The sequence below is a fragment of the Miniopterus natalensis genome, chromosome 19 (assembly GCF_054644295.1).
Source record: "Miniopterus natalensis isolate mMinNat1 chromosome 19, mMinNat1.hap1, whole genome shotgun sequence".
Classification (NCBI taxonomy): Eukaryota; Metazoa; Chordata; class Mammalia; order Chiroptera; family Miniopteridae; genus Miniopterus; species Miniopterus natalensis.
The window spans coordinates 11,572,945-11,585,103 of NC_142099.1; the positions used below are offsets into that span (position 1 = coordinate 11,572,945).

At 43.4% G+C, this 12,159-nt stretch overlaps 1 protein-coding gene across 5 annotated transcripts in view; it reads right to left on the minus strand.

The window, feature by feature from the left end:
• Nucleotides 1–3,362: 3,362 nt before the first annotated feature.
• Nucleotides 3,363–12,159, minus strand: part of PIP5K1A (phosphatidylinositol-4-phosphate 5-kinase type 1 alpha) — a 37,557-nt gene continuing 28,760 nt past the window's right edge. The window contains exons 10-15 of one of the 5 annotated variants that reach the window (XM_016215511.2): nucleotides 11,178–11,226; nucleotides 10,905–10,989; nucleotides 9,681–9,827; nucleotides 9,359–9,488; nucleotides 5,299–5,347; nucleotides 4,936–5,017 (exon numbers count right to left, since the gene is read on the minus strand). In XM_016215511.2, the coding sequence (XP_016070997.2) occupies nucleotides 5,015–5,017; nucleotides 5,299–5,347; nucleotides 9,359–9,488; nucleotides 9,681–9,827; nucleotides 10,905–10,989; nucleotides 11,178–11,226 (463 nt within the window). In that variant the 3' untranslated portion in view covers nucleotides 4,936–5,014. Of the gene's footprint in view, nucleotides 5,018–5,298; nucleotides 5,348–6,990; nucleotides 9,489–9,680; nucleotides 9,828–9,849; nucleotides 10,739–10,904; nucleotides 10,990–11,177; nucleotides 11,227–12,159 lie in introns of those variants that run through there. The other 4 variants (XM_087828291.1, XM_016215515.2, XM_016215507.2 and 1 more) reach the window with 4 other exon arrangements.

Genomic DNA, 12,159 nt, shown 5'->3' on the forward strand with positions numbered 1-12,159 from the left:
AGGGCTCAGCCTGGGGCTTAGACTCCAAGCATCCCCTGGGCCGCAGCCGGGCTGCTCCCACAGTGGCAAGCTCAGTAGGTCAATGAGTTTGGGGTCCTGAGTTTACTGACAGTAATCTCAACTTTTTCTGCATTCTAAACATGGAGCTTCTAGGGTGAGTAGATGTGGGGAGTGGAGGTGCAGAAGGCAGGCACATTCCTGATAAATCAGGACTGAGTCTCTGTGGCTGGAGCCAAAGTGGGAAATGAGTTGGAGAAATCAGGGGCCAGATCATACAGGCTTCTATGCCATGTGAAGATACTACCCTGAGGGAGGTGAAGGACAACTGGTAGGATTTCCATGAAACAGTAACAGGTTTATAAATTCGCCTGTTGCTGTGTCATGGGAATCCTGCCAGTTGATTGGGTAGGATAAGTAAGGTGAGCAGGGTAAAATCTCAGACCCTGACATCTTTGCGGAACATACAGAAGAAATTAAATTCAGTCTCCTCATTCTCACCTCACCATTTAGCCATAATCATTGTTGAAATTGTGCTGCATTTTGTTTTTAAAGTGTGCATTAGTTTTACAAAATTGGCATCACTACTATATGTAAAATATGTATATTGGTTTTTTTTCACTTAAAGTATCATGAATTTTTCCTTAAAAAAAAAAAAACTCTTTAAGAATCCCCAATTCCTTTACTTCAGTGATTTGTTCCATCATTTCTTTTTTCTTTTGTTGTTTTTTTGTTTTGTTTTTTTTACCATTTTAGTTCTCTCCCTTCCTCTCCAATTGATGCCAACATCCTGGACCCACATCATCTTACACCTAAATTATTATAGTCTAACTAGTCTGCTTTTTCCATCCACTTTGATAAACTTTGTCAACAGGTCTCTAAATTATTGTTTTGATCATGTCATACTTAGGACAAAAACATTATGTGATTCTCCACTGCCAACAATTTAATTTTTTAATATTTTTATGGTTTTGGGGGGGAGGGGAGGGAGAAGGAAACATCGATCAGGTGCCCTAGCTGGTTTGCTCAGTGATTAGAGCATCGGCCTGCTGACTGAAGGAATCCTGGGTTCGATTCCCACCAAGGGCAGGTACCTCGGTTGCACGCTTGATCCCTGGCCACGGCTGGAGTGGATGCAGGAGGCAACCAATCGATGTGTCTCTCTGACATCGATCTCTCTCCCTCTCTCTCCCCCTTCTACTTTCTCTGAAAAGCAATGGGATAAATATCCTCGGATAAAAAATATCCTCAGGTGAGGATTAAAAATAAAAATGAAAAACAAAACATTGATCAGCTGCCTCCTGCTCGGCCCACCTGGGATTGAGCCCGCAACCCAGGCATGTGCCCTGACCGGGAGCCCAATCAGTGACCTGGTGCATGGGACAGACGATGCTCAACCCACTGGTCCACTGATCCATAGTGGCCAGGCTCCATTGCCTACATTTTATATATATTTTTCTTTTATTATTGAGAAACATCAATTTGTTGTTTCATTTATTTATGCATTTGTTGGTTGCTGCTTTTATGTGCCCTGACCAGAGATCAAACTGGCAACCTTGACATAGCGGGAACAACCCTCTAACCGAGCTACGCGGCCAGGGCTCATTGCCTACAGTTTAAAATTAAAATTTCCAGCCTAGCAGGTTAGCTCCCCTATACCTATTCCAGTATTCTCATTCAGGCCTCCCTCCGCAGTTTTCACTGTCATCACCATGGCTCTTGGTTCTGTAACAGACCATTCTCATCCCTCTAGGCCCTTGTGTTCAAGTGAAACTTTCCCTAACACTTCTAGCCCACAGTAACCTCGAATTCCCTTCCACCTTTAATGTTCTGTATCACTGAGAACTGAAACCCTTAACTGTATCATATCTAACATGTTTGGTGTACATGTGCGCGCACTCCTGGACACTGTAAACTCTTGAAGGTCAGTTGCTTCTTCTCACCTCCAACTGCCAGTGCCTTGCTCAACAGCTGCTGCATAGATATTTGTAGAATGATAACAAGACAGATTGTGGTATGGGAAGGAACAAGAATTGCTTAACTTGTTTCTCTCCAAAGCTCCTCCACCCACATGCCTTGGAATGAGCACGCCCCCTTTCTGTCTAGTTCGTGTCTCAGTAAAAGAGCCTAAGCACAATAGGAAAACAGAGGTGAGGGAAGCAGTCTCTATGCTTTTCTAAGACCAACACCCTAGGGCAGTGATTTTTCAACCGGTGTGTGCAAGAATTTTTAAAACATGCCCTGGCCAGTGTTGCTCAGCGGTTAGTATCAGGCCAAACGGGTTAATTCCTGGTCAAGGCACATAACTGGGTTGCAGGTTCCCAGGCCCCGATGGGGGGCAAGTGCAGGAGGCAACCAATCAATGTGTTTCTTTCACATTGATGTTTCTCTCTCTCTCCCCCCCTACCTCCCTGCCTTCCACTCTCCATAAAAAAAAAAAAAAATCAGTAGAAAAAATATCCTTGGGTGAGGATTAATAACAACAACAAGTACTTTTTAGAACATGCAATACCTGACTGTTCATTTAGGGCCCCTGACCTCTTATCGCCTAGATTGTCAAATAAAAAAATGTCAACAGCCAACACAATAGTCATCCGGTGTGAATGCCCTGTCTTGAACCATAAATATGTAAGTGATATAATACAGTTGCATCGTATTGGTCATGTCACATAAGAAGTTTGCGTCATACCTATTTTTTGTCAGATCAGCAAAAAATATATTGTTTGGTGTGCCGCAGAATTTTAGTAATTATGTGTGCCATGAGATAAAAAAGGTTGAAAATTGCCACTCTAGGGCTATGTCCAAGAAAAGGGAGGGAATCCTAGGACCAATCAATCCCAAGCTTGCTTTTCCCAGTGTCCTTCTCCTTTCCTCCAAAACCTGTGGAAGATTTTGAGCTTTAAATTCCCGATTCCTCAGTTAAAGGGGGTTGCAAAGTCCTGGCCAGGGTGGCTCACTTGGTTGGGCATCATTGCGCGCACCAAAAGGTTGCTGGTTTGATTCTCAGTCAGGGAACATGCCTGGGTTTCAGATTCGATCTTCAGGAGGCAGCCAATCAATGTCTCTCTATCCCTCCCACTCCCTCTAAAATCAGTTTTTAAATGTTTTTTAAAAAAAAAGTTGGTTTCAAACAAGGCAACAGACCTATGGTAATTCCCTTCATATTCATTCCCAGCTTTTCCTTGTCAAGTTTAAGTTAAGACGAAGAGGGTGGCTGAAAGGGAATGAAGCCACTTCTCTCAGCCTGAGTCTGACTGAAGCTGGAAAGGATGCAAGCACTTGTTCAGGGCAACATGAACAAAACTTGAGCCTGGGTGGTGGGGGAAGAGGGTGGAGCAGGTGGTATATCAAGAAGAAACAAGAGGTCTAAATAACTGATGAAAGTTTAATACATTAAAACCAGATAGTTATCACTTATATTGCATTTGCCATTTCTGAACAATACAAAGTAGAGGCAAATAGTGACACTTCATAAAAATGTTCATTCCCCCATTCCCTTCCCTAAGACCCAGCCTCCCTTGAAGATTCCCTCCCACCCCCTACAGAACTCTGTCCTGAATAAAACACTTAAATACATCATAAATAGTAAATTATGAAAAGAAAAAAAAAAACAGCAAGAATTTTCTTTCCTTCTTGTAAAAAAAGAACATGGCAGCAAAGACAGGCAGCCAGAATCTGGCTGAGGGTGTCTAATATAGACAGTTACTCAGGGTACGGGCTAACCTACTATCAAGGTTGGGTGGGATGGAGGGGATAGTGTGGGACTTCAACAATCTGCCTGAGATGCCGGGCCCCCTTCTCCTGCCAGGAGGAGGCGGCTCAGATGGAGAGCTCCAACGCCTAGGGATGGGGAGGAGGGATTACACAGCCCCCATTTTCCACATTCTCTGCATGAAGAGAGGGGGCAGGACAGGTGGCACAGCAGTGGCCTCACCGAGGCAAGAATCTGCTGGCTCCTATGAGTCCGAGAGATAGTCTCTAGCTTCATAAATACGGAATGCCTGCTAAACAGACACAGGTGACCCTCTCTCCACTTCAGCCCCATGAACAGCAGAATACTGTTGGGAAAGGTAGGAAGAACAAGGAAGAAATCTCCTTTGGAGAAGGAGCTAAAATTCATTTGATGTCTTCATATTTAGAAAAACAACCAGAATATATTTCAAATTGCAAAAACAGTAATAATCATTATGGCCTGGCAGTGAGTAAGTAGGAGCATACCTAGGAAGGGCCCTGATCTCTGAGCCCCATGACTGCCCACTGCTTAACAAAAGGTAAAGATTACCCCATGTCCCCCTCTCTCCATTCCTTCAGCCTTAAGAAATTCATCAAGACAAGAGTTAAAGAGGAGCTGCTCCAGGCAGAGCAATCATCACACTTCTGTTTCTCAAACACCAGGGCTCTTCAGAGGGAACCCTATGAATAGGCATCTCTCCAACACTTCTGGAGTTTTGATCTGAAACTGTCTGGCTTAAAATTGTGTGCTGTGCATCATGATTTTTTCTTTTCCTTTTTAAGGAAAAAAAGAAGGTTGGAAGGTGGTTAAATATCCTCACTCCCCCAAAAAACTTTACAGAGCCTCCAGGGTTCTTCTTCCGGAGAGAAAGAGCTACGGTGGGATAACGTGCCAGTCTATCCTGAGGACTGAGAGTCCAGCTCCGGGTGAAAGGTCGATGAGAGGCAAGAAAACCACCACGTCCAGCAACCCCGCTTCCAGCAGGAGGAATAGGGGTTTGAAAACAATTCAATTGTAGAAGCCAAAGTTGGCTAGTTGAAAACTCGTGCCACCCAACTCAGGAGTGGAGAGGGTGCTGGCGTCCTCAACTGTCCGAGGCACTAATGCCCGTTCATGAGGAAGGGGAAGGAGAGGTTCTTCTTCAGAAAGGAGTTGGAGAGCTACCCTAGCCTCCACTATACTCTTTCGATGACCAAGAAGAAAACTCAGCATTGCTCGGTCAAGGGCTGACATCTTGGGATCATAGAGATAGAATCTTGTTCCAGGTCTTCTGAGGTCTTCTGCTCACTGAAAAGGGAAAGGGTGTAAAGTTAAGAATAAGGAATATAAAAGGAGATAGGAAAGGAATTCAAGTTAATTTCAACCTTGCTGGCAGAGTTAAGAAGTTCCCTTCCATTTTAGCCTCAATTTCTAAGTACAGGGTACCAAAAACCAAAAATTTTAAAAGCAAGATTTAGGGGCACACAGTCCTTCTAATTTTGCCAATTAACACCTTGCACCACGCTCCATCAGTACATCCTCGTTAGGCCCTTCAAAGCATTCTCCTCCCCCACGTCCCAGACACTCACCTGGATGAACTCTGACTCTTCGATTTCAAGCTTTTCCAAGAGGGTTGAACTAACAGGAAGCAAAAAAAGAATTAGAAGATAAAAAAGAAAAAGGACTGTCTTCTCAAGTCTATTCTCATACTGCTTCTCCATATTTCACTTCAGAATCAATTCAGGATTCACAAAGAAGAGGCTCAGAAGCTACTAGATTTAGAATATTTCCTAATACCCTCTTCTTCTGTCTTCAATTCCCACATATGGTAGACACTCAATGATCACTGCTGCCTGATATTCATGCCATTATGTAATTCTCGAGTGTGGGCTGGATTTAGTGACTTTCTTTTAGTGAACACAATCTAGTACAGGTGATAGGATATTGATTGAGGTTAGGTTACAAAAAAGACTATATAAGCTTCCTCTTGGGGACATGGTCTCTTGTTTGCTCTGAGGGAAACTAGTTGCCATACTGTGAGCTGCCCTATGAAGAGGAATATGTGACAAGAAACTGAATCCTACAAACAACTACAGAAGCTTAGAAACTGATCCTCCCCTGGGTAAGCCTTCAGATGAGACCACTGCCCTGGCTAACAGCTTGACTGTAACCTCCTGAGAGATCCTGAGCCAAAGGCACCCAGCCAACCCACACCTAGATTCTTAAACCACATAAAACATGACATAATAAGTGTTTGTTGTTTTTAGCTGCTAAGTTTTGGGGTAATCTGTTATACAACGATAGATAATATACCCGGAAATGAAGTGCTGCTGTAATAAAAATCTAAAATGTGGAAGTGGTTTTGGAAGAAGGAAGTGGGTTTTGAGGAGAGTTTTAGGGAAAGTTTAAAAGTGCCCTTAATATACTATATAATTTTGGACTCTAAGGGGGTTGCCAGTAAGAGCTGAAAGGACAGTGAGGGAAAAAACTCTTATTAGAAAATAAAAGGGGATCCTTATAATATAGTGGAACAAAGTTTAGCAACAATGTCATCTGCATTTATGTGGAAAGTGGAATATGTGCCTGCTATGGAGATTTCTAAGCAAAGTGCTACCTGATTTCTTATTCTTTTCCTTTTGGTTAATCCTCACCCGAGGATACTTTTTCCATTCAATTTTAGAGAGAGTAGAAGGGAGGGAGGGGAGAGGAAGAGAGACAGAGAAAAAGAGAGAGAGAGAGAAAGGGAGGGGAGAGAAACAGACACATCAGCTGGAGTTACACACCCCAACCAGGGCTGGGGATCAAACCTATGACCCAGGTACATGCCCTTGCCCAGGAATTAAACCTGAGATCCTTTGGTGCTTGGCTGACGCTCTAACCACTGAGCCAAACCAGCGAGGGCCTGAAGTTGTTTCTTAATTTTAGCATTGTTTGCTATCTAGAGAGGCTCAGAATTTTCAAAACTATCATAAAGTCCTGGCTTCTTTTTGTTTAATAAACTTTCCCTTAATTTAATTTTTCTTCTCTCATATTTTACTATACGCATTAAGAAGAAATCAGGCCCTGGCCAGTATGTCTCAGTGGTTAGTGTCAGCCCGAGCACTAAAGGATCTTGGACTGGATTTCTGGTCAAGGGCTCCTTCCTGGGTTACAGGTTCAATCCCCAGCCCCCCGTCCCTCCCCCCCCCCCCCCCGTCAGGGAGTGTGCGGGAAGCAACCAATTGGTTGATGTCTTTGTCTCTCTCTCTCTCTCTACCCTTGCTCCCTCCCTTCTACTCTCTCTAAAAATTGAGGAAAAAAATATTCTTGGGTGAGGATCGAAAAAACAGAAGAAAAAAAAAGAAATGGCTTTAGAGTAAGGCTAAAATCCGGGGCAATGTCAGGAAAATGTGGTCTAAAGATGAAGCCAAGGGTATGACTATAAAATATATTTTTTTTATTTATTTATTAAATATATCTTTATTGATTTCAGAGAGAGGAAAGGAGAGGGACAGAGATAGAAACATCAATGATGAGAGTCACTGATCGGCTAGCCCGCAATCCGGGCATGTGCCCTGACCGGGAATCGAACCCCAATCGCCTGGATCCTAGGTCGATGCTCAACCGCTGAGCCACGCCCTGCCAGGCTAAAATATATATTTTTTAATTAATTAATTTATCTTTTTAATCCTCACCCAAGGATATGTTTTTATTGATTTCAGAGAGAGAGAGGAAGGGAGAGGGAGAGAAAAAGAGCAAAACACTGATGTGAGAGAGAACACTGATTGGTTGCCTCCATACACGCCTGGATCAGGGATCGAACCGGAACACCTGGGCATGTGCCCTGACGGGGAATTGAACTTATGACCCTTCAGTGCATGGAATGACGCTCCAACCAACTGAGCCACACTGGCCAGGGCTGCAAAATATTTTTCAAGGCCCCAGAAAAATCAAAGTTGATGCTTCAGAGTACTATTCAATCATAAATAAAAGGCCATTCAAAACATTCAAAAAGATTAAGGGTTCGTCTCACAGATCCTCTGAACAATAGGATCCCTAAGAAGCACAGGGCTTATCCAGAAGGTATTTGTAGGTATGGTTTTTGTGTCTAATGGAGTAAACCCCAATGACATTCACAGGAGGCCCACAAAATCTTTGAGAGTATTATCAGCAGAAACATCGCCAGCTTGGATTCAAAGAACAGAAACAATGCAAAATGAAAAGGGACCACTGGATCCCCAAAATCCTAGTTAGCAAGGAGGCTGAGAAAACTACTCAGCTGCACACATTCCAGTTTTCATGAAAGAGGAAGACTCAGAAGGCAAAATTTGGGAATATAAAGGGTAGAGCCAAGAGCCATGGGGAATTATTCCCATACTTTGAGACCTGATAAAGAAACTCCAATATTTGCTGCATTTTAGGTAGCTATTGAACAGTGATTCCTCTGTGCCTCCCATTCTCGACCTTTTTGAACAGGAATGTGTACAGGGGTTATCTAATGTCTGTCTCACCACTTATGCTGGGTGGGTAGTGAGAAGATAGCTTGTCTTTGTTTCATAGGTTCGCAGACTGGGAGGAATGGCACTCAAGGAACAATACCTGGGAAGCTTACCCAAATATGGAGTGAATTTAGGTAACAAAATTCTGGATTTTGAGCTGATGCTATAATGGAATGAAACTTTTGGAGACCATGAGAGGAAATGAATTTTGCACATGGAGGGATGTGAATCACTAGAGATCAGGGGAGGACTTTAACAGGTGACTCCTAAGATGGCTCCCAATGAGCCCTGCCTTCCTGGTATTCACACCCTTGTGCAATCCTTTCCTCTTGAGTGTGGGTTAGATTTAGTGAACAGAATGCAATACAGGTGGTAGGGATGTCAATTCTGAGATTAGATGACAAAAAGAATGTGGCTTCTGCTTAGGTGCATGCACTCTGAGGGAAGCCAGGTGTCTGAATTGTCCTATGGAGAAGCCCATATGGCAAAGGACTGAGGGAGGCTCCCAGCCAACAGCCACAAGGAACCAAGGCTCTCAGTCCAGCAACCCACAAGGAACTGAATCCTGCCCAAAATTACATAAGTGAACTTAGAAATGAGCCTTCAGATGAGACCCTAGCCCTAGCCAATAGCTTAACTACCAGCTCATGAAAGACCTTTAGCCAGAGGACACAGCTAAGCTGCACCTGGATTCCTGATCCACAGAAACTATGACATACGTTTTTTTATTTTAAGCCACTGAGTTTTGGGGTAACTTATTACGATGTAACAGATACTTAATACACCAGGTAACAAAATTAAATCGCAAGCTTTACATTGGATTATTTTGAAAGATTATTCATTGTCTTTACTGCCTAGGAATCTTTCCAGCCTTATATCCTAAGTTGAGAACTCTCACTTCACTCACTGGGAGATGAAGGGCTAGTTGGGGTATTTTGACTGAGTATCAGAAAAGTCTGCAAACAAAAGCTTCCCCTCACACCCTAAAGATACAGAGATGTTGACACACTTTTTCAAATCCTAAAGATGAACTCTAAGGAAGGTGAACCTGAAAAAAATCTAGTGAAGAGCAAAGGACAATGGTCTCTGGAAAAAAACAGGTATGGAGGTTCCCAAGGACCTGAAGAGAGAGATGAGACGATCACATGGAGAAAGGGGCCAAGGAACCAACCTTGTAGATAACATTTGCAAAGTCTCTCCAACTACAGGTGAAAAACAGGGGTCAGGAATAGTCGAGACCTCACTGATTTTCTCCAAAGGTGGAGTCTGAGGTAAAACATCAGGACGACCGAAGTGGACGCCTGGAAAAAAGAAAGGGGAAGAAAATCAATAAATAAAAAAGAAAAAATGGGGTGGGGGAAATATAGGGAAAATTATGTAGCAACTTGGCTTTTCCTGGACAGGAATGGGAAGCAGAGGTCCTAAGCAAATAAGAACTCAGAAGGGAGGGAGGGAGTACCCAATCACATGGGAACCCCAGCCCTGGCGCTGACCTGGCTCCACTTCCGCCTTTGTTGTCACTTGTGCCTTGTGTTCCCCAGAGACCGATGGCTGGTAAGTAATGCAGGAGTTGCCGCTGGGGCCTCCTCGCCGAGAGAAAGATGAGCCAGACCGAAACTTTTTGGAAGGAGAGGGCTTCACTTCAAAAGGGAGAGAGAGAGCCTACTTAGCACCCACCTCAGAAACCATCACCAAGACATAGGTACAAACTGCTAGCATCCCCAACACAAACACAAAGTTGTTTTTCTGCAAAGCAGGAAGAAGGGTTAATGTCAACAAAGACAGGCTCTATGAACTACTTTTTAGAGGAAGGGGCATCTCAGTTCACTTCACTTTGGAAAGAAGTGGAGAACCTAGAGGAAAAGAGACACATACATCTCTCCCCTCCTACAAACAATCTCAATGGCTTTGCTTCCACCTGATGAGATGTTCTCTATTTCATAATTCCCTGTTCTTTAATACTATCCTTCAGTTAAACCTACCACAGATGACCTTTTCACTCTATATCCTTGTAGTGCTTATGCACACAGCACTATGACGACACTTTACACACTTGTTTATACGTCCCTTTGAAAAGACTTTGAAAGGATTTTCTCATATTTCTTAAGACTGTGTGGCATGCCTAGGTCCTCTCTGACTCACTAAGGGATGCCTGTGATGAGGAGACGGGAAGAGGAGCTAGAATTTACCAGTGGCAACAGCATGAAAGGTTTGGAAAGAAGAACATTGGCACTTCCCAATCAAAAAAGTTGAGGGAAGAGAGTAAGAACACCTGCTAAACAGAAATCAGTAAATGCTTCTCCAACCATTTGAACCTAGTCTGAGAACTCCTTGGCATTGGATTTATAAATGGAAAATAGAACACTGGTAATAATACCCTTGCCTATCTCTGTCCATAAAAGTCTGACTCTGTCTATCTCAGCCTGTGACATGGATCCTATACCCACACTATATATTTTTTGCAATCCCGCCAATTTCCCAGAAATGCCCCTCACCTCAATGATATACGTAGGGAGAGCCAGGGGGAAAGCAGCAAGCAACTTGGAAACAACTGGAACAGACAGAGTGACTGACATAAAGACGGGCAGCAGCTATCATGGGATGTGAGTAGAGCAGGAGAGGCCTCTGGCTTTGGCAGTTCCCTGACAGTGGTGTCCTGCCCGCCATCTCTTGGAGTAAGGGAGCCATTGGGGGTTCATCTGGTAGAAGCCACTTACAGGGGATCTTCTTGAACACTGTGTTGCACATGAAGCGCTGGAACCGTTCAGCGTAGAAGCCTGGGCGATGCACCGATACGGTGTCCTGCAGAGCAGAAGAGATGGCTGAAGAGTTACGAGATGGTCCACCAAGAGGACCTCTAGTCCAAGGGCCACTTTCCCTAGGCTGAGACCCTAGTAGAAGGGTAAAACCCACAAATGAAATAAGAAATTGAGGGGGCAAATCAGAAGTGAGGGAGGCAGAAAGAGAGCCTCTAGTTAACTGCTACTCACCCCATCATGCACCAGAGCTTTCCAAGAGTGCTCCAACTTCTTAACAAACCTGCCAAGGAAAAGATGTGTCATGAATTCACAGAGTTTTTAAATAAATGATCTTATATTTTTTTATTTTAGGGAGTTAAAGAGTCAATGGAAAAACTTAAAATGATAGAGGCTGGGAAAGCACTCTATTATACTGGCTTTCCAAAGAATGGACTCAGTAGTGCTTATTCAGAACATAAGTCAAAGGTGTTTCTAGTTAGGTAATTATCCTAAGAGAAAGGGTAGTTAATATATCCCTGGCAAGTCAGGGACAATAATATTTACTGTAAAAGAACAGCAGGAGGAATAGATGGGCAAGCCTCTGAGAGAGAAGTTAAAATTAGATGATAATATTCTGAATCAGTAAACCAAGCACTGTCCAGTCCTCATGAGTACCTGAAACCTTACAGAAACAAAACTGGGGTCTAATACAGGGTGCCCCCCCAAAATGCCCCCTCAATTTCTTGTATACACACTTTAACAGCTGGTAGATCACTTTTGAAAAGGAAACGTATTTAAAGAAACACTTCCTTTATAATTATTTAAAGTGTGTGTATACATTTTTTTGGGACACTGTATTTCCAGCTCTTGCCTCACCATCACTTACTGCCTCTTAGTTCCACAGACTAATTAATACTTTTCATAGAACACAGTGACCCTCCTTTTACTCCTCCATGGAAAAGGGGAACATGTTTTCTGCTATATCTCAGGGTGGAGTATGACTCATCTCACAGGTTTTTCAGAGTCAGACAAATGGTATATTCTACCCTGGTGCTTCCCAGAGCTGACTCAGCTTTCCACAGAGGTGCATGTTATGATTCAGGGGTGGTGGGGTACGGAAGCCAGAAGACAGGCAAAAATCAAAAAAATAAACCACCACTTGAAACCCAATGAGATAAGCAGTCAGGTTACAACTCACTGTTCTTGTTTCGGGAAGAATTCAGTGACAAACCCA